The 22841-nt window shown below is 31.4% G+C and overlaps 6 protein-coding genes across 6 annotated transcripts in view; 4 read left to right on the top strand and 2 right to left on the bottom strand.

Moving 5' to 3' along the window:
• The window catches only part of LOC139111504 (protein takeout), a 54279-nt gene extending 39821 nt beyond the window's left edge, over positions 1-14458 (bottom strand). Inside the window, exons 1-2 of the mRNA XM_070671837.1 lie at positions 14239-14458; positions 14081-14124 (exon numbers count right to left, since the gene is read on the bottom strand). The gene's annotated coding sequence lies outside the window, so the exon portion shown is untranslated. The remainder of the gene's footprint in view (positions 1-14080; positions 14125-14238) is intronic.
• Positions 1221-3348, top strand: LOC139111510 (putative beta-carotene-binding protein). The gene is made up of 3 exons (XM_070671845.1): positions 1221-1391; positions 2201-2563; positions 2651-3348. Exons 1-3 carry the CDS (start codon positions 1322-1324, stop codon positions 2956-2958), a joined length of 741 nt encoding a protein of 246 aa, XP_070527946.1. The 5' UTR covers positions 1221-1321; the 3' UTR covers positions 2959-3348.
• Positions 4844-7125, top strand: LOC139111516 (uncharacterized). The gene is made up of 3 exons (XM_070671853.1): positions 4844-5038; positions 5149-5511; positions 5637-7125. Exons 1-3 carry the CDS (start codon positions 4981-4983, stop codon positions 5939-5941), a joined length of 726 nt encoding a protein of 241 aa, XP_070527954.1. The 5' UTR covers positions 4844-4980; the 3' UTR covers positions 5942-7125.
• On the top strand, positions 7197-10288 carry LOC139111514 (uncharacterized). Its single transcript, XM_070671851.1, has 4 exons — positions 7197-7376; positions 7862-8163; positions 8265-8627; positions 8743-10288. The coding sequence occupies exons 2-4, from the start codon at positions 8106-8108 to the stop codon at positions 9048-9050; spliced, it is 729 nt and encodes a 242-aa protein (XP_070527952.1). The 5' UTR covers positions 7197-7376; positions 7862-8105; the 3' UTR covers positions 9051-10288.
• On the top strand, positions 10472-12970 carry LOC139111512 (protein takeout-like). Its single transcript, XM_070671848.1, has 3 exons — positions 10472-10660; positions 11679-12041; positions 12156-12970. The coding sequence occupies exons 1-3, from the start codon at positions 10600-10602 to the stop codon at positions 12461-12463; spliced, it is 732 nt and encodes a 243-aa protein (XP_070527949.1). The 5' UTR covers positions 10472-10599; the 3' UTR covers positions 12464-12970.
• Positions 14459-16261: 1803 nt separating the features above from the next.
• On the bottom strand, positions 16262-20676 carry LOC139111508 (protein takeout-like). The gene is made up of 4 exons (XM_070671842.1): positions 20433-20676; positions 19807-20038; positions 17647-17792; positions 16262-17491 (listed from the first exon to the last, which is right to left on the bottom strand). The coding sequence occupies exons 1-4, from the start codon at positions 20509-20511 to the stop codon at positions 17196-17198; spliced, it is 753 nt and encodes a 250-aa protein (XP_070527943.1). The 5' UTR covers positions 20512-20676; the 3' UTR covers positions 16262-17195.
• Positions 20677-22841: the final 2165 nt, after the last annotated feature.

The following is a 22841-nucleotide window of genomic DNA, read 5'->3' on the forward strand; positions in this document are numbered from 1 at the left end:
AAAAGTATATCATAAATATAATATAAATAAAAAAACAAAATTCAATGATTAATTATAATCTATATTTTTAACAAAGTCGTTTTTTTAATTAGATTTTATTCTCAATTTATCTTTTGCATCTTTAAAATTTTACGTCAATATTAACGTTGCGAAGAGACTTTTTGTCGAGAATACATATTATTTCTTTCAAAGAATTACCCGTATCTATGATCTGATATAAATATAATTATCTGTAATACTGAAATAAGATACTTTGTATGTTTGTCGAATAAAATTATTTATTCTAGTAGAAACTTATTTCCTGGTTTATATAATTTCAGTCTACATATATTAAATACTTTATTTTGTATAGAAATTACCTCCTACTGTTTGTCAAACTTTTCTGTAATTTTTTGTAAATAAAAATTAATATGCTATAATTTTAATTCTTTTCTGTTCTCTCCCTTATTTTTTTGTTTTTCACTTAAGTGAAATATTTTTGGTCACAGTATTCGTTTTAATATTGTTTGACGATGATTCATTATACATCATGCATGTAATTATACGTGGAAAATCCAGAAAATTAAGTTTTCTGCTGAGTTTTATCACAATTATGCCACTATTAAAGCTTATATAAGTTCTGTTGCAATGTAATTACAAAATCTGAATGAAAAAAGACTAATTCTTTACAATGTAAATGCATAACGTATAAGTTCTTGAATCTGTAATATTGAGTTACTTTGCTAATCTCATTATTATTGTAAAATTTTACAAAAACGAAAGAAGATATTTATTATTAATAATTATTATTATATTTATTATTAATATTTGAATAATTTATTTAATTTTAATATAGATACAATTTAATAATTATTGTTTTAATAATAATTATTATCAAACTTGAACGAATAATGTCTGCAAAGCAAAGAACGAAGAATTATATTAACTTTTTTAACAATCTTAAGCAAGAAATAATTTTTGCTGACTAACATATCTTCTTCTGACTTAATTAATTTTTTTTTTTTGAAAATTGATTTTCTGCAATAAATTATTTATCTTGTAATAATTATTTTTTTTTAGCATTATTATTCTACTAACACTGTTTTCACATAATTACAAGAAAATGTGTAGAGATAAAAGATGAAAAGATGAAGCACACAGTATTTTGATACGCGTGCTGCTAAAAAAGTAGGAATTCAAAGATAATTGTAGGGGTAAAGAAGTATATAAAACGAGCGCGCTCGTTTAAAATCAGTCTTGATTCATATCTGTTGCACAACGATTAGAATTATAAACTCTGTTAGTGTTTTAATAAGACATTGAAAAATATTAATTTCAAGAAATGGCTTGGAAAATGTTTGCTATAAATTTAATTGTCACATTTTTACTGGCATACACCACGGCGGAAATTCGTAAGTTTAAAGTTTGTTGCCCATCTTTTTAATACGCGTAGATAATTTTTCATATTATCAGAAAAGACTTATTATACTTCGAAGTACAAGACGTAAAGTGAAATTAAAATTATTTCAATTTCTATTATTAAAAAAGAAAAAAAATGTATTTACATATTGCTTCTCTTGAGCTTAAAGCGCACAATACTGTCGAATTTTAAACAAGTACTTGATAAAAGTTTTCTATTATTCTATCATTATAATATCCCGACTAATAATTTGATTGCGTGTTTCTAACAGTCGGGAAATAATTTTTTGCCGAGCAAGACTGCTAAATCTAGAATTTACTGTCTCTTTAAGTGCGTGCCAAATCAGAAATTGAAATCAAGTACTACTGTCAAATTGAATGTAGCATTAGAACAGATCTGTTATTAAAGTGACGACGGATTTGCGTTGAACGGTCATCAAATCTGTCCGCGGAAACTGCTCTAGATTGGCGATAAGCGCAACGTTAAAATACATAGCCGAAATAATAGTAGATTCGATGAACCGTTTTCTCACGGTATAAAATTTTAATTTTGCAATGAACACAATCGTGAAATTAATCTCGTGCCTTCTTTCTACAATTGTTAAAAAATGTTCAGTTTTCTAAATTAAAGTATTCGATATACATGCTGTACTGTTTTTCTACAAACAAAATTTATTTCTTACATTTTTAATTTTTGCAAGTACGTATAATTATTTAGAACGTTTAATTTTTAACCTACACCTATTTAACTTTAATTAAAAACAAAAATTATATTTTAATAATAATAATTTAATTTTTATAGCCTCTTATATGCATGTGTGCGGTCGGAAAAATTCAGATCTCAATAAATGCATCATGAATAGTATTGAAGATTTGAGAGAAAATATTTGCCACGGAATCCCGGAGTTAAAAAGCCCACCGCTCGAGCCATTTGTTATTAATAAATTAATTATTTCCGATGTGGATAATGCCAAGATGTATGTCAAAGACGCACATATATCAGAGCTCTGCCATTTTAAGTTAGATTCCTTTAATATAGATCTTAGCAAGCTTCATTTTGATGCTGTTATTTCATTTAATAAAGTTCCTATAAATGGGACATATGATTTCGACGTACGTGTATTAGTGCCATTTTCCAACAAAGGACCAGTTTTTCTTACTGCAGGTACGTACGACTTATTAAAACAAAATAAGTTTAAACAAAAAAAAGTACAATTTGTTTACCGAATAATTTTTTTTTCTATTGTTGCAGGAGATATAGTAGCTAATCTTGGCGTAGATTTGACAATGGTTAACAAAGGCGATAAAAATTACGTATACGTATCTAAATTGAATCTGCAGCTTGATATTAAAACGCTGGACAGTAAATTCGACGAGGGTGAAAAGGACCTAGGTCAATTAAATGAAATTCTCAGTTCTTTCCTAGGCAGTAATCAACAGGAATTTATCAACAAAGTGAAGCCATCGATAGAAAAAGAAATCTCTGAAAAAATAATTGTGATCGCCAATACCATACTTAAGCACTTTACTTATGACGAACTTTTCCCTGATCGAGAATAGATTGTTAGAACTGCGAGGTTCATCGTTGCAAAATCACAATCCAAAAAGTAATTACTTGATTAATAAATCGAGCTCTTTTACTCTGACATTTTTAAAGTCTACAATACGAACTTGATTTATACGTGTAGTTAAACGCAAGTATTATATAATTATAAATCTATTACTCAACAATTATATTAATTTTATTATTGTTATTACCTATATCATGTACGATGTGAAAAAGATTTATATTACATTTATCTGGAAAATAAATGTTCACGTAATATAATTAAATATTGTATTTGATTAAATTTTATCATAACGCTGAGAAACGAAAAAATTAAGTGTATAGGAATATATGTATATATACGTTGTTGTAATTAAAAAAAAATAAAAAAAAAGGGGGGAAAATCTTGATTTTTATGACTTATTTTATAAATTTCTCCATCAAAGCTCGCTTCTTTTAAAATTTCTCCTTCTCTTAGAATGTTTAGGATGCCGGATCATATTTTCCGTTCGCGCACGAGATACTCGCGGAAATTAATAAAAAGAAAGCGGCAGAGGCAGAGGATGAGAGAACGGGAAAAAAATCAGTCTTCGGCAAACCGGCCGGCGCGGTATACTATGCACGCGGTGCATGTGAAAATCGACGCACACGACGCTATAATAAAGTCACGTTCGCTAGCTGCCGTCGCCAAATCTACCTTTCAGCGTACATGTATCGTAAAAAGCGCAGCTGATCGTCGAGAACGCGGGAGCAGTGCAGCCGCACTACTTATTCCCTCATCCTCTCGATCCCCTTCCTCGGCCGCCTGAGGTCACGTACGCTAGCCGCCGCCGCCCACAACAAACATATCTATTTTCCAGTGTATGCGTTGCTCAGCGAACAAATTTTTAGCACCGCAATAAATACAAATAAAACTTGGGGGTTCGTCCTCCGGAATCAACGAGTTTTAGCGAAGTGGAGGCTATAATTTATTTATTGTTTCTGAATTATACTGTGCAGATCTACCTACCTACTCCTAAAAGTTTTAGTTATATGTGATGGAAAACTCTGTACGCTAAACCCATAAAAATTTCCGCGCGTGCAGAACTATCGTTATTAAAGTCTTCTATAAAAATAATACTTTAAAATTATTGAATTTCTAAACAAGTGTTTGAGAAATAATTTTTTTTTAATATGTCCGTAAAATATTTCCCGAAAAACGAATTTTTTTTATAAATGAAAAATAACCAATTTCCAAATTTGCATTTAGTTCGTTACGTGCAAGCTCGATACAAAAGTGTATTATTAGACAATTTTTTTTTGTTCTGCAGCTACAAATATTACATTAAATCACGTTTCTTCGTAACAACGTTGGTTTGTTCAAGGCGATTGACGTAAGATCAGCAGAGTATTAAAAAAAGAAAAAAAACTAAAGATTCTGCGTAATGGAATTTAACTAGATGATTCTTTTACATATTCTACGCAATGATATCGCACAGAATTCTTAAAATTTATTGTATAAAATTTGAATGCAAAATGTGTGCAGTCGCGGTTAATATTATATATGTCATATAAAGCAAAAAATGTGCGGTATATGCAACACATTACATGTTGCATTTTACCGGCAGTGTCTCACGTACAATATGAGATAAAATGTATAATTTTGAATCTAGTGATATACATATATGTATATAATTATACATGCCTAGACAGGTATATATAAATACACATGCATGCATATACATATTATAGTTATAATTATAAAATCTTCCACGGTCTTACAATGAATCATTATCAGCCGGATAAAGAAAAAGAGAGATAGAGAGAGAGAGAAAAAGAGAGAGAGAAAAAGAGAAGGAGAAAATAATAACCACCGATTAAATCAACACGAAACAGGATACATATAAGAATGTCCGAACGTATATATCATCATATCAGTCTTGATACATGTCGGTCAGTTGTTAAGATCACGTTTCCTAAGTATATACTGTTGTATATAAAATATTCTTAAAAAATTAGCTATTATAAGTTTGCTACGATATTAAAGAAAAAAAAAAATGTTTGCTTCAGTTTTCGTTTTTGCTCTGGTAACAGCGTATGTTGCGGCAGAAATTCGTAAGTAATAAAATATATATTTAGAAAATTGTAGAATATAAATTTGATAATTCTAAAGTTTCAATGAGATTACTAAGAGTTAAAAAAAAAAAATAACACGCTTTTTACAGCCTCTTACATTCAAGTATGCGGACGCAAAGATCCAAATCTTGATAAATGCATCTTGCAAAATATTGAAAACTTAAAGGATAAAATCTGCGAAGGAATTCCAGAACTTAATATTCATTCGAATAACCCGCTCCTTCTCGACGAGTTAGCGATTTTTGACTCACCCGAAAACAAATTATTTATCAAGGATACGAAAGTGATAGGGTTGTGCAATTTCGTTATTAACTTCTTTCACATCGATATCGACAAACTGCATTTTGATGTTGATTTGTTATTTAAAAACATTCAAATAAACGGCACGTACGATCTGAACCTACGTGTAGTGGTGCCAATCGCTCATAAAGCCGAGATTCACATTTCTACAGGTATGAAATTATCAATTTATATAAAAATAAGCTCATTTTATCGAAAAATATATTGTTTTAACTAAAACGATTTAAAATCTCTACATGCGTCTGTTATATTTTTATTGCTTAAATATATTTTACAGATAACGTAGGGGCAAAAGTAAGCACAGATATGAAAGTAGTTACTAAAAACAACAAAAAGTACGTGTTTTTGTCAAAAATGACATTAAATCTAGACATCAATGGGTACACTGTTGAGTTTTCAAACAACGAGGAATTGGGTCAACTGCGCGAGATTGTTAATAATTTCGTGGGTACTAATCAAGAGCAAATTATTAGAAGTGTTAAACCAATTTTAGAAGAAGCAATTACCAAACGAATTATCTCGGTTTCTAACGACATAGTTAAGCATTTTACTTACGAGGAACTTTTTCCCGATCAAGAATAAGTCGCCAAAAAGATTAAAATTTATATTAACGCGCTATTATTTTATTTAAATATTTATTAATAAATTACAATAAAAATAAGAGTTTAAATAATTGTATAGACTTGTCTTGACTACGTTTTCAACTTTATATTTCTGCTAAGATTTTTTTTTTTTTTTTTAGTTAGAATAATAAAAGTCGTAAAGAAAATACGCGAATAAGTGATAAAAAGACAATAATGTATTTATCTTTATCCAACACGTATACGATTATTTTATAATATATATTATTCGAAAATAAAAAAAGAATAGTTGCAATTGGAAAGATGCTTCGCAATTAAAAAATTTGAAGTAACACGATCTTAAAAAATTAAGTTCTTGATTTTACTGTTGAATTAATTATTTGAATAATTCTAAGTTATTGCAATTAACATTATGAGAATAACAGTTACAATTTATTGGCAACGTAAATCGCATGTCTTATTTTAACATCGCTATCACCGTCCGATGCGTACGTTAGAAAGCAATAATGTGAAGGACGTGCGTGTGAAAAACTCCGAACAATAGGAACGTTTTTATTATATTTCCTGTGTATTTAATTAATATGATAGTGACAACGACATTGACAGAAATTCTTCATTACGTATTTTATAAAACAGCACAGATGTACAGAAATATTTTGTAATAAATTTAAAAAAATTAAAAAATTGAATTAATTAAGAATTTAAATTTAAAAATATATCAATCAAAAATATTGATAAAAATTATGTAAAAGAGACGTGTATACTTGACATTTTATCTTTATATATTTTTTTCTAATGCCGCAACATCTTCGCTTGAGGCACATAAAAAAACCTAAGACACATGCTTTTGCATTAAATTATACTCAAGCCGTCTATTAAATCTATTCCAAATTCAATCAAATAGTTATTTTTTTTTAATAAAAATTCTAAGACTTTAAGTTTATTACATATTTGTGTAAATCAGATTTTTATATCTTATACCAACAATGATAAAAATTTAAATTTTTGTTATTAAATTATTATAAATAATTTTTCACACACGCATATCATGTTCGTATTTAAAAACTCTAATTAATTAAAGCTTTTTATACAGTATATTATAAACAATATGAATTATTACTTTAACACGATATTGCACAAAAGCTCTTTTTATAAAGATTGTTTAATAAAAAAAACAAACAGTAATATTGGCTCTTTTTGCTAGTACTTAAAAAGAAATCATTAATTATGTACATATATAATTTGTTATGTTCTAAATCGTAGGTACTTTATATATATATAAGCTTGAGTTCCATTCGTGGATTAGTTTTCAGACGTCGTGCTTTCAAAGTATTAGTGTTCGAAAATTTAAAGAGAAGATATTTTTTTATTTCGAAAATAATTGCTATTCTTTTTGTCTTTGCAATTGTAATTTTATATGCTAAAAGCAGAAGTGCGTAAGTAACTGAGAAACTTATTTATTTTCATTATTCCATTGTGTTATTTAATATACATAAAATAAATGTTACTCTTAAATCGGACTTCGCTTCTGTAACAAAAAATGGCAAAAAATATGTATACCTGTCGAACGTGAAACTAGATATTGACGTAAGCAGACGACAAGCTTTAGCACCAAATAAATAAAAACCAAGTTAATTAACTTCTTGTAATTTTTCATAATTTTATTAGTTAGAACAAGAAAAAAAAAAAACTCGTAGATAGATTTAAATTAATTGTGAATGAACAATTGATTAAAAAAGTGTTTTTAATTTCGAATAACACAATTAAAAACATTTTACTTGTGATGCATTTTTTTCCCAATGAAATATAAATTATTTAAAAAGGTCTTAAAGAATATATAAGATCATAATTCTTTTAAATCAAAATTTTTTTTGTAGAAGAAGAGTACTTGCCACTTATTTTTATGTTCTTTTTTTTTAAGGAAATTTTTCATGAGATCAATGTCAAGTCTGACAATAAAGACATGTCATTAATAACTTATGCAATTCTGTAATCTATTATATTCTGAACCTTCGTCTCACTTTATATAAGCCTGAGTTCAATTCGTGGATCAGTTTTGATGCAAACTTAAAAGCCAATTGTTAAAATAAGAATTCATGCAACGTTGTTCTTTTAAAATACAGTTTTGAGAGAAGCAAACATTTTTTTTTTATTTTATTTCGAAAATGTTTGTTACGAGTTTTGTCTTTGCAATCGTAATTGCATATGCTACAGCGGAAGTGCGTAAGTAACTGAAAAACCTATTTATTTTCATTATTATATTGTGTTACTAAATATTTAATAGAGAATTGTCTTGTTAAAAAAATTATTAAAATTTATTGTAGCTGATTATATTCAAGTATGCGGTCGTCGAAATCCGAAAATCGAACAGTGCATTCTGAACAGTGTCGAAAATTTGAGATCTAAAATTTGCGATGGAATACCCGAATTAGATGTTCCGTCAATTAATCCAATGACTTTCAAAGACATAAACTTTATCGATACGCCTAGCATGAAAGTATATCTAAAAAGAGTAAATACAAGTGGTTTATGTAACTTCAATGTAACTTATTTGCGTGGAGATCCTATTAAATTACATTACGATATTGAACTTAAGATGAATCATGTTATATTCGACATTGATTATGATTTCAATATACGTTTACTGGTGCCAATTGAACACAAAGGATTATTAAACCTTTATTTAGGTACGTAAAAAAAGTGCTTTTACTCAAATAAATGTTGAAAAAATTAATTTTAAATAAAGAAATACATCTTGTATAATTTTGTTTAAAATAGTAAGTAATTTTTATATTTTTGTAGATGACGTATTAGCAAGAGCAACCGTGGACTTTGCCACTGCAACAAAAAATGGCAAAAAGCACGTATACATGTCGAAGATGAAGTTAAATATTGACGTGAACGACAAAAGCGTTCATTACAAAATAAATGAAGACCGAGCCGATCAACTTCTCGTAATTGTTAATAATTTTATTGGCCAGAATACACAAGAACTCATAGACACGTTAAAACCATTTATGGAAGAGCATTTTATTAAGCAAATATTTTTACTTTCGAATAACATAGTTAAACATTTTACTTACGATGAACTTTTTCCCGATCGATTATAAATTGTTCAGAAAGATCTAAGAAAATCTAACCTAAGATCATTATTTTTTTTTGGATCAAAATTTTTTTTGTACAAGAACAAATACTTGACAATTATTTTTATGCTTCTTTTTTCTTTTGTTTTTCTTTTTTAAAGTAATTTTCACGAGATCAATGTCACGTCTGACGATAAAGCCATGTCATTAGTAACTTACGTAATACTTCCTTGTTCCTTGTAATTAAAATACTTTTCTAAAAGCTACTTCACATTACAAATTCTTTTACAATTAAAAGAAAATAGTATTCCAAGTAACGATTTTTACCAACGATACGAAAGTGAGACTTTAAAAATGCATCTAACAAGATTTATTGGTGAAATCTTTTATAAATGACGTGTTAATATTAACTAAATATTTTTAGCACCTTTTTTACGTATTGTACCGTCTATCTATAATGTCGCAATATAAAATAGAATTCTTTTTAAATTTGTTGACACGGAATATCCTTGAGACATCTGCTTTTTACGAAATGTCAATGTCACCAATTTGTATGTTAAACAGCAATAGGTTAAAATTCACCGATATAACTTAAAGAGCAATGAACGACTTAGTTCTTAAAAATAATGTCACCTAATTATCATTTTCTTAACTTAATATTGTAAATTTTTATTATCTCTTAATGTAAAAATTATGTAAATTGTATCGATCAGCTAATGATATTATCAAGCTAATTATTTAACAGATACTAACTTTTGTTATATCATATATTAAATATACTAATAAATATATATTTAATTATAATTGAATTAAAAAAATACAGTAAAAATATTCTTAATTTATACGTTGTTCTTCATTTATCGTTACGTAGTATATTTATTTATCCTGTATATCGTTGTGTAGTAAATTTAAAAGTTAAATGAGTATTAATTATGGAAATTTTTAAGTTATAGCATATCGATTATAATTACAAGCAATAAAAAAAAACTTGTTTTTAATAAAATTATTTTCTTTGTGACGTAAGCATATTATATACTATATAAGATTTTAATATAAAGTGTATATTTAGAGATATTATACAATTACATGCAAAAATTATTCCGACGTTAGAAATATTTGTTATAATCATTTAAAAAAAAATTAATATATATAGTTTTACGTATATTCGTTTATATATTATTTTTTAATAATAAATTTACTTTTAAAATTCTTGTAACACCGGTACATTGTGTGCATACAATAAATCTAACTTTACATAACTTGTATTTACTCGTACAAATTATTAATCAATTTTTTACTCCACAAAATAATAAAAAACAATTGTCTTGTTTTTTTATACATTTTTTGTCATTAAACTCTGGTCGACTTAAGTCCGAATACTAATATGGTCGTAGATTTCAAGTGAGTCATAGTGAAAAAGAGACTGGCTAGAAACCACTGGGTTGACGAAGGTACGTATATATATAAACTTCATTGCAACATGAAATAGTCTTGATACTCAATCGCTCTCATAGGTGCTCGGGTCGTTCCACAGCGCGTAGTTTAACGGAGTGATAAGTAAAGAAAAATTTTGAAAATGTTTCGTACATTACTTGCCTTTGGGCTTATAGCATCGAATTACGTGTCAGCCGAAATACGTGAGTAAAAAAGAATTAAAATAAAATAAGCATGAATATATTTGAATATTTTTATGCGCGCGTGTGTGTTTGTGTGCGTGTTATGAAATAGAATCAAAATTTTTTCATTTATAAAAAAATACGATAGTCTGCAATTAGCAGTAAATCTCGAATCGTAATTGTAACAGAGACGTTTTTCATTTTGTAAAGTACTTATTCCGTTATGTGAAGAGGTTGACTTTTTTTTTCTATCACGAATATTGCGAGAATATTAATTATAAGATATAATGAAATGGAGCAACGCGGCAAACGCGAGCTGCATGCCTGGCATTCGCCAGATCGTGAACGTGTGTTAGATATAGTAATAACGTGAATGCATATTTAAAAAAAAAAATCCTTACGAAAAGAAGCCGTGCCCAGTCTTCGAGCACTTAATTAAAGTAACTGGTGTAACCAATATTAACTTCGACAAGATTTTCTTGTTGAGTATTTCCTCTCACGTTTTACGATACGGCACATATATCTAGAAGAGAACGTCTTGCAAAGAATTTCTCTAACGCGACAACATATTTCGTATACTTGATTTGCTGTGCAGTCACTTGTAACAGATTCGTGTTTGGATATGTTCAAAAGTGCAAGACATTTTAACGCGAAAGTAATTCCAACGTGCGCGACGAAAATATTAAATAAATCTATAAGAAATAATACTCTGACAGAATGTACGAAATTTTTGTATAAATTGATTTAATATTTTTAAATTAAATTATTAGTTCATTAATAATGATAGAAATAAAAATTTATATTCTCTCACCTCGATACTCGAATTAAAAATTGTGTGATACATCTTTCAAAATATATAACAATATGCAAAATGAAAATTACGAGCTGTTTAAAAAAAGAAAATTTTATTTTCTCGAATTTTTATTATTTTATTTATTTATTCACTTGCACCTTCATTATTCATTCATTTATACCTAAATACTTTTATCTAAAAGTAGAATTAAAAAAAAAGAATCTAACAGGTTTTTATTTCTTATAGCTTCATATATTCACGTATGCAGTAGGAGAGATCCAAAGCTTGATCAATGCATCTTGGAAAACATCGACAATATAAAAGATAAAATCTGCGAAGGGATCCCGGAATTGGGTGTTCAGCCGAGCAACCCGTTCGTTCTCGGCAGATTAATCATTTCCGATAATCCAAATTCAAAAATATCTATCAAAGATGCGAAGGTTTCGGGACTTTGTGATTTTACTATAAAATTCCTTCATGCAGATATCGATAAACTCCACTTCGACGTCGATCTCTTATTCAGAAAAATTCAAATGAACGCTACGTATGATTTCGACATACGATTATTAGTTCCCATCTCTCAACAGGGACCGGTTTACATTACTACAGGTACGTAAAATAATTAGCAGAATAACCAATTAAAAATATCTAAGCAACAAGGAAAATGGAACGTAAAAATTGCAATCGCACCGTTTGTGAATTTTGCAATTTTAACTTTTACAGAAAACGTCGACGCGAAGGTAAATATGGATATGAAAGTCACGACGAAAAACGGCAAGAAATACGTGTACATGGCAAAGATGAAGATAAATCTTGACATCAAAGGATACAACGCTGAATACGGACTAAACAATGCGGAATTAAATCGACTGAATCAAGTTATTGGCAATTTCATAGGCAATAATCAACAGGAAGTTATCAGTGCATTTAAACCAGCAATTGAAGAAGCAGTCGTCAAACGGATTCTCTCGCTTTCTAACAATATAGTCAAACACTTTACGTTTGAAGAATTATTCCCTGATCGAATATAAATTATCAGTTTTTGACATCTGCTCTCACACAATTATTTTATTAATTTTGTGATTTAAAGAACACTCCAATCAAAACTTAAAATATGTTAAATTTAGTTATAAATACTTTGGGTATTATGTTAAACATGTTTAAACCGCAATTTGTTGCAAAATTATTAGAAAAAGTTTAAATAGCTAAACCGGGAATTGTGACAGATTTTTTTGTTACGTATTATGTCTTTTTATAGTTATATTTTTTACAATTTACATATATGATAAATAACGTACGCACTATATGTCGCCTCTTGCTTATCTAATCTAAGTTATTTGATTTAATTTTTTATTATTTTTACTTATGCCATTAACAACGAAATATATTTTAACACATTAAAAAGTATTTGAAAATTTATACTAAATTTCAAATAGAAACTAAATTACTTTAGGATAATGTACATAAAGTTATTAAATATTGAATACGTTAAAGCGCATTTTATAATATTAAAAAAAAATCTGCTATAAATAATCAAATATGCATTTATGTAATTATTTCCTGTCTCAGTAAAAAAAAAAAAAAAAAAGAAAAAGAAAAAAATAGAAAAAGAAAAAAAGAAAAAAAAGAAAAAAGAAAGAAAGAAAAAGGAAAAAAAAAATTTTTTACTCTAATCTAGTGGTGCGTGACAACAAATCACCTATAATTATAAGTCTTAACGGACGTTAAGATATTATCTGTCAACCTTAAATAAATTGAGGCATTATGAGTTGGGTGTTGAGAACTCGAGATTAATTCAGGTCTTGCAATAATGTGCAATTAATGTATAGATAGCATAGCCTTCTTTATCAGTATGCAACATTATCGAAAGAAAAAAACAGCTCTGCTACTTGTAGATTGTCATTTAGTGCGTTTTACAATTTATATTTCTGGTTATCCTTGCGATTCTGTTATTACGCAGTCACCACTTTAACACCATGAGCTCTATACTTATACGTATATCTCAAATTAAGATACAAAAATACGGCAAATAGGTATACTTAAAAGAAACGTGTTTTATGTTGGACATCTAAATAAATTCTAGTCTGAGAATTAAGAGGTAAAAGCGTAATACTGGATCCGGCAAGGTTAACCAGAAATTCATATTGTAAAATGCGCTAAATGACAGACTACAAGTTACAGTTCTGTTCTTCTGTCAATATCGATCATGCCTGATCTATTTATCAGGGTAACTAGCTTGGGAAGACGAGTGGCGTATCAAAGAAAAAAGTACGGGGCAAAAGTAAAAATAAAATTATTAAATAAAAATATTAATTCTGATTTAAAATTAATGTACGTACATATATTAAATTTTATGTGTTTGAGAAATTTATTTCTTTAAAATAATTTAATTATTCGCTCTGACGTAATAAAATTGTTACAATTTATTGAGTTAATTTATTAGATTATTAGATTAATACTGTTTAATATTCGTGTAATAATTTATAATTATTAGAACCATCGCACGCTTTGCGTGCTATTTTTTAGAAGATCCCAATTCGCGGACGTTAATTTAATTGAATAATTAGTCGACGACGTGTTATTTGAACCGATAATCAGGTTCAAGAGATCAGATTGCAAATTATGAAAGAAAAAATAATACAACTCACCGATCTGCATGAGCATCAGCGGAGTTGTAGAATGCAGCCGTTGACTGTAACATAAAGAGAAATATTAATGTAGACAAATATTAATTATTAAAATTCATGAAAAGAAAGGTACAAAATTTATATTTAATACAGATTTTATTTAAGAAATTTATTCTTACTTAAGAGATGCTCCGCCGATGCAGGATGCCTCCTAGGCCTGCTCATCCTCTCAGGTGGGACGTGACGAGCCATCCTTCCGCGCACAAGTAACTCGCGAAATAGTCAACGCACTCCCGTATAATTCGCGAACCCGGCACAAGAAACTGGCGGAAACGAGGTCCCTTTTGATCCTCCGATCGGTTCTCAGCGGCGAAACGAACGATGCCAAGAACACGCGCCACGTAGCGAACGAGACCGGCCGCGAATAAAACGTCGCGCACTTATCGTCCTCAAGTCCTCAAGTCTTTCGAAGGTCACTTGACCGTAAACGGGGTGAGAGCCACGGCCGCGATAAGCCGTCCTCCCCCGCACTGAACACTTGCGAAATAGTCCACGCATTCTTGTATAATCCATGAGCCCGACACAAGAAATTGGCTGGCTGAAGCGAGGTCCCTTTTGATCCTCCGATCGGTTCTCATCGACGGAACGAACGATGCGAAGAATACGCACCACGTAGCGAACGAGACCGGCCGCGAATAAAACGTCCTCCGCGCACTTATCGTCCTCAAGTCCTCAAGTCCTTCGAATGTCACTTGCCCGTAAACGGGATGAGAACCGCGGCCGCGACGAGCCGTCCTCCCGCACACTGCCAAGAATACGCACCACGTGGCGAACGAGACTGGCCGCGAATAAAACGTCCTCTGCGCACTTAATCCTCCTCAAGTCCTTAACAGATCACTTGCAGTAAACGGGATGAGAACCGCGGCCGCGACGGAGAAGACAGGCGAGGTGCAGATATCTTACTCTAAGATGGCGGTCGCCCGAGCTCGATGAACGTCGTCGTAGTAGATGGCGAGTGGTGCTGCCGGATGTGCAATACATTCACGCCGGACGCCCCGTGGCGCATGCGCGCGCGCCGCGTAACCCTTGTCGTTCCGAATCACTTTTTTAAGGCACGAAATGTAGCACAGAACGACAAATGGAACGATGTACGAGCACTGAAAATGTTCGTCCGTACCCGTATCAACGACGTGGACCCTTACTTGTACGCGAGACTATGATATTCGCGGTCGAAACTACGCGAAATTGCAGAGCGGTCCACGACACGTCCTCACGCTCGAAGCTCCGCAAATAGACTGACTGTTTGAGATTTCTACCCTTAGATAGAAAGAGGGCGACAGCGTAAAAAAGTGAGACGGCAATAGGGCCGCTCGTCCACAGAACGTCTGTCCTTCTCGCACCGAATTCTCGGAATCACCGAGCTCGGCGCCGAGTTAATCTGTTCACGCTTCAGTGCACTCGGACTAGGTCAAGTTGTCTGCTTCCGAACGAAAGAATATTAGAGCACTGAAAATGTTCGTCCGTACCCGAGTCGACGACGTGGACACTTACTTGTACGCGAGACTATCATATTCGCGGTCGAAACTACGCGAAATTGCAGAGCGGTCCACGACACATCCTCACGCTCGAAGCTCCGCAAATAGACTGGATGTTAGAGATTTCAGTCCTTAGATAGAAGGAGGACGACCGCGTAAAAAAGTGAGACGGCAATAGGCCCGCTCGTAAACATAACGCTGTCCTTCTCGCACCGAGTTGTCGGACTCACCGTGCTCGGCGCCGAGTTAATCCGTTCACGCTTCAGTGCACTTGGGTTAGGTCAAGTTGTCTGCTTCCAAACATAAAAATACTAAAGCGTTCGCTCGTGATTTTGTGATTGCACTTTCAGGCTCACAGATCGTCGCCGTAATAAAACTTCTGTTCGAGCCAGCCCCATAATTAATCTAATAATCCTAATGTTATTCTGTTTCGTAATAATTTATATTTCTATAAAAAAATCATACAGTAGCATCGATAGCTAACGTTTGCTCTCACTTAGCACCAGAGCAGAATTTTTAGATAGAACTATACGAATTAAATGTATCACAATGCAATTCGTAGAATGGATTAACTAACATTATCACTGCGATATTACTCTCGACATAATTAAAAACTAATTCGAATAATTAATTACGAGTCAAGAAAGCTAAAATTATTTAACAGACGTTGCGGTTAAAATTTTTATTCGATGATTCGTAACGCACTGAACTTATTAATATCGACATACGTTCGTTAACATTATGAGACTGTTAATTGTACGTGAATACATGAATGTACTGTTTTCCGCCGAGTTTGCTTCGTGCACCGAAAAACAGATATGGCATTTGCTTCGGCGACGGTAATTAGCGTACGTAGTCTCAGCGTGGATGTGTCGCGGAGCGTCGGTCATCGATGACTGTGGGTGAGGGGGAACGCACCCTACCCCACCACCTTCATCATAGGTGGCCGGGAAGAGGAAATTCACGTACGCCAACCGCCTCGTCCCTCGCCTCTCGCCCCTCGCCTCAGCAAACGCCATATATGTTTTTCCGTGTAAAATATTATATTACATTAGTCGCAGATAAACGACATCTTTGCATCGACATTCATTTAAAGCCTTTAATCGCGTCGAGTCAATAATTAAACTATTAAAGGTAAAATAGTAAATTTGTGCTGCCGTATTCTATTAATGTATTTGTAAAAATATGTTTTAATTTATATCAATCAAAAAAATTCTTTTTACTTGTATTTAAAATAATATCCCACCACAATCAACGAAAGATAAATTTCTAAATAACACTAAGATCGTTCCACAATCTTGATTAAAATTTTTTTATCTCCTTTCTCCGTTGATATTGAATTCAATTCTTTATCATCTATTATTAATCATAGTTTACGTTAATAAAATTTTCAATAACTGTCTTAATAAATTAAGCAATGCAAATCTCAATTGAGCGTACTTGTTCTTAAAAAAGAAAAAATCTCGTGGCAGAAGGTAACAATATATTTTCCTAATTTATTGCAGTGCCATTATTTTAGAAATAGATTTTTTTTTTTATTTTAATTTTATTTGTGTGCTTCCAGCCCGCCCGCCCGATCATTTGGGTTGTTCATGGTAAATCTATGCGCCGGGAAAGAGTTGGGCGAACGTAAATTGTTTAACGATATTGCCAGCGATATGCTGAAACGCGTCGGACAAAGCTCTTTCCACGAGCGGCAGAAACTCCTTCATAAAGAGATCGAAATTACTGTTGATAGCCATGTTGATAACATCCCCGAGGGCCTTCTCGCCGTTAAACAGGTTGTCTAGCCTTATCGTACCGCCGCCCACTGAAACTTTCAACTTGAAGTCCGTAATGCTCATCTTCTCTTCTCCATTCTCATCAATGTACTTTGCAACCTGTATTCTGCATGCGCCTAAAAAAAATTACCATTTTATATTCAAAGTCTTATCTCGGTTTAACGCCAGGAATTTATTTCAACTTTGTAAAATAATAATTCAATCGCTACTCGCACGCGAACAAGAGGTTTAAAAAAAGAACAAGCAGAATTGTGAATTTATATGGACATACCTATGCAATTCGTAAAGTTTCCGTGTATCGGGCCGGATCCGCGGATTGGAAGTAAGAGTATTTTGCCGTCGAGCCCGTATTTTCCCTCAACTTGAATGTGCGGCAAGCCAACATCCACCAGGAACATCATAGTGTTGAAATCGAGTCTAGACGATAAAAAGAGCTTATTATTTAAAGTTAAATTATGCAGAGGTGAGGCACAAAAAAAAAAAGATCGTGCGGCCTCGCAATCTCACGACCTTGCGCGACTTTAACGTCATGACTCCCGTATTTCCTCGACGGTCGAGCGGTACGCAATTAGGCATTCTCCTTATATGTATACGTGGCCGAGACGTGTTTACAATAAATTTGGAAAAGAAAAAAAAAGCAAGCAAGTAAAAATAATAGTAATTGCATGGATTTCATCAAACTATTGCGCCGACGATTTGTCGTAACGTCATACGTTACATTATGTGATAATTTTCATAACGCCAACGACTTATAATGGTATAATTTCCAAGCAATTACGCTTGCGTTTTTTAATTAAAATTTTACGTATGCAGGAAATCGCGAGAGTGACGCACAGTGTGTAACGATACAATCGTAAATCCTTACATATATAAGATTCTAATTAGAAACGTTTGCGATTATTACAAAGTCACAACAGATTACGCTTTTAATTGCTGGAAAATTATAATTCTGCAAATTCCTCGCGTTATCGAAAAATCGCATGACGCAATGCGCGGCAAAGCGTCAACGCGAGCGTGTTGCATTCCATGAACGGATATTTTGATGGATAGATTGTCATTAGATTAGTTAATCTCTCATTCGCAGTTCCCATACGTGGGAAATCATTAATGATAACTGACTATTTCAATGCACAACGTCGATCCTTTTTTATTGTTTACATCATTATAACTCTATTGTAAGTTTTGTCTCTCTCTATTCTTATTTCTTTCTCACCGCTCGACATATTGTTTCAGATTTCTTTTTTTTCCTCCCTTTTTTTTTTTTTTTTTTTTTTTTCTTTAATTTTGCACGCTACGAAGTAACATGAAATGCTGTCTGCGATTACTGTTTCCGTTCAGTTTTGTGGTTCTTACAGATTATTTATCTCCTTCCTCCCTTTCTTGTAATCTTCGACGAACGGGCATGATCATTGTCAATGCATTGTGAACGCACTACGAGCGTTCGTGTCACGGCCACCTATGCGCGGAATACCAACAGTCTCCGTTCCTCAATTGCACATTATAAATTGCGCACTTTTTCCTTAAATACAATTACGCGCGTTTTCGTTTCCCTTTCATCAATTAATTCGTATCATTATTCTCCGTACTTTAAGACATCGAAATGAAATTATAAAGTCCTGTATCTCGTACGTAAATAAAATATATTTGAAAAGAAAAGATATTGAATTAATATTTCTTTGAATGGATTTTTAATTAAGTATTTTTTAATTTCAGCTAAAAGAATTATTATTAATAAATTAAGTTATGTGATTATGTATAAATGTATATGCTATACATTTGTGTCTTCGATAAAAATTTTGCCAGACAGCGTATATCATAAGTCAATGACAGCAAAAACATCATGTGCACACAATTGGCTCTTTGTAATTTTATGCAATCTAGCCAGATTGGTCATCAAACAAAAAGAGAAACATAAGTGTATCAATTTAATATTACGAGTGGTTTATAGTCTAAAATTTTATGCAAAATGATGTCATTATCGCATAATCATGGAGATTCTCTCTCATTCGGTGCTTAAAAGTAAAAACACAAACGCGCATCGGAAGCGTTTTGTAAAATTTCAGCATTTGAAGTCTAATTATATCACTTGCATTATTCTATTAATAGAAATGTAGACCGTTCGCTCAAGAAATGAGGAGTACAAATTACATATTTTGTTTAGCAAATTAAATCAAGCTTACTGATCAAAATATCCGCTGATAGAAGAACTTAAAATTATGTAACAATTCAAATTTAACCCTTGCCTTAATTTCTACAATTCAATAATGATAAAAAGGAACGTTATCTCTGCTTTTGTAAAAAAAAAAAAAAATGTTTAATTCTACAAACGCTGTTATTTTGCGAAAACATCGCGATATAAGATTCTTCTAAAATTAATTTCTGCAAACTATTTTATGAGAAATAGATTTATTATATTATTTTAAATACTTACTTTACTTTCTTAATGTCAAAATTGCTGGCACCGAAGACGTCGATTTCGGATGCATCTACTCGTATACTGCTCGTCGGAACAAACGTAAGTTTTTTCAATTTAAGAGGTTCCAACGCCGGAATATTGTATTCCGGTACACCTGTCTTAAGGTACGGCTTCAGATACTCTATGCTCTCACCGACGCATTTTTCATATTGTAGTTCCTGCGTGTCGCAAATGTGCAAGAACTCGGCTGCAAGCATGTTCAGAAACAACTTTTTTAAATTAGAATCTTTGTGCGCGTTTTTTAATAAATTAAATTTAATAAAATATAAATGTCTGCATAAAAAATGTAGTGATTTAAAAAAAATGCATATACTTTTCCATAAATAAAAAATCATATTACATTAATGCATTTAGAAATTAAATAATAAATATGTAATACGTTCTTGACCGTAAGGTCAAGCGCGTTAATGTAACGTGAAAATTAATAAAAATAATTGTCGCTTTAAATTAAATTGCTTTTTTTTAGTAACAATTTTTTTTTTTTATATTTCAGATAACGCGTGTTGAAGATAAAAATATTGTATGCCCATTAAAGGTAAAAATAATAAATTATTAGGTCTTATACTTGTCGTATTACTTACGTATATCTCGAGCGGCTATTACACTGATTGTCGTCATGGCCAGCAGGATTGTGATGAATGTTGCCTTCGTTGATGCCATTTTTCACAAAAACGGAAACTAAGCAAACAAGAAGCTCAACTAAAGTACCTTCTGGCTACGTATGCCTAGATTTCGACGACGGGGTTGTTGTCCGAGAATTCAACAGCGGCAGGTGATCCACGGATGGTCGGGCTGGAAGTGTATGATCCGAATGGACACGCTGTACGTCTTATAACAGTGACATCTCTCCCTCTCCATGTACCACACGCCACCCGCTGCACATTGAAAAACATTATTGTTACCTGCATGATGCTTGACTTTATGTATATGCAAGGAAATTCACGTGCTAATCGCGAGAGCACACAGATGCAGACGGATGATTTATCGCGCACACACATACACATTATTCAGACATTCAGACAAGTTTCGCTATTTTGTAGAACGACATTACGGATACCGCCACAGCTTTACACTCGATGGGCTTTCTATTAATATCAAAGAACAAATGACAAGGTTGAAATATTTGATCAACTGATATCGAAAATTATTCCTCGTGAAAAGCGTGAAGTAAATTAAATAAACGATTCCTCGTTGCGTCATGATTATAATTTAATTATTCACGTTGACTATTTTTGTTCGCAATAGGAATACCTGGTTAACTATTATTTTTTTGTCAATTCTACATTTGTTGAATAAATTTTTAATTTTGTGTTACGGTTTCATTCAGTGCGCACTCATTCGATAATTTACTGTGACATCGGCATAGAAATAAGTGCGCATAGTCGGAATAATATATTAACTTTTATTAACAAGCCTTCGCTTTTTCAAACAGAATATCTCTCTCACTTTAGAAGAAATAATGCTTGGATTTTTTTTTGCAGCTAAATTAGCTGTAGTATTTTACAGAGTTTATCTGTGATTTTTTTTCAATTATTAATTTTAAAATTATTCTATTTTTTATAGCACGTGCTTTTTATCGTCACATGTCCCATTATATTTAATTAATTACATAATAAAAAGAAATAGAATGTTTGAAACATGGACAAAATCTGATTTTAGTGTCTTTTTTTTTCTATAAAAAAAATATCTCTTAAATAATTAATTAAAAAATAAAAGATAAATGATTTCAGATGTGTCTGCGTATGTTACGCAATATATAGACAAAAGATTGCTGTTTAACCATTACAGCGATTATGCATGCGTACCAAAGAAACATACAGTAAAGAATGCGTGATGAGTTTCATAAATCGATAGAAATAGATGCGTAAAAGGCACAGGTTCTCACGGATTTTTCCTAAAGCTAAAGGAATATGTAAATGTTAATGCGCGAGAATCAAAGTTCACACTATTATATCAATAACATGCAGCAAAACTATATACAATATAAGATGATTGCAAATTAAAAAAAAAAAAATTTTTTTAATTGTTAGTTCGTAAACGCTGTTAGTTGAACAGTATTATTTCTGATGCGGCATAATAAAATTTAAAATATGCCGTTAAAAAATATTATAGAACAATTTATATATAACTGAGTGATGTTCAACATTTTCTGAAAAAAGATATGCGCTTCTCAAGCTTTACGGCTTCAAACCCCTGATTTTTACAAGTGAGTTTGAAATGCTGAAACGCAATAGCTGAAATTTTGTTGGCGAGAGTGTAATTTCCTGGGATGCGAGAATGATTGTTTACGTGTGCACGAATAATCCGCTGGCTAGAATTAGTAAAAACATCATAATTGGTGTCCATCCATCATATCAAAGAAGTCATCGGAGTTACCAGAGCTATATAATGCAGTATAATGCCCGTTGAGTCAACTAAAGACCAAGACAGTGACAAATCATAATTTATTTTATCCATTGATTAAAAAAAAAGTTAGGATTTAAATTAATACATAAAATTATACATCATAGTTACTTTTAGGATTTGTTTAATTTTTATTTTTAACTATTACTAATACGAAATCATTAATCTCTATCGTATTAAAGCACAAAAAAGCAAATTCTAAAAAAAAGGGCTAAAGAGTAAAAAAATAAATGTTACGTTATTTTAATTATAATTATTCTTATATAATTCTTTTTGTACTTTATACAAATGTTTTTTTTTTTTAAAGTTGGTATTTATAATATTTTATATCCGTATGTAAAAATTATGCTTTACTAAAACATTATACAGTTAGGTTTTTTAGACTTATTTTTTTTTTTTTTTTACTTACATTCGATTTCTTTTCTATCTCGTAAAACATGAAATATGTCATACAAATGTCTTCATCTTTGGTTTTAATGTATGTCATACTTAAAAAATCAGTTGAAAATCTAATATCTCTCTGCAAATAAATTATATTTCGCAAATAGACTAGAGTGATGTCATATGACTTAAACCTCTCTTGTAAT

The sequence above is a fragment of the Cardiocondyla obscurior genome, linkage group LG24 (genome assembly GCF_019399895.1).
Source record: "Cardiocondyla obscurior isolate alpha-2009 linkage group LG24, Cobs3.1, whole genome shotgun sequence".
NCBI lineage: Eukaryota > Metazoa > Arthropoda > Insecta > Hymenoptera > Formicidae > Cardiocondyla > Cardiocondyla obscurior.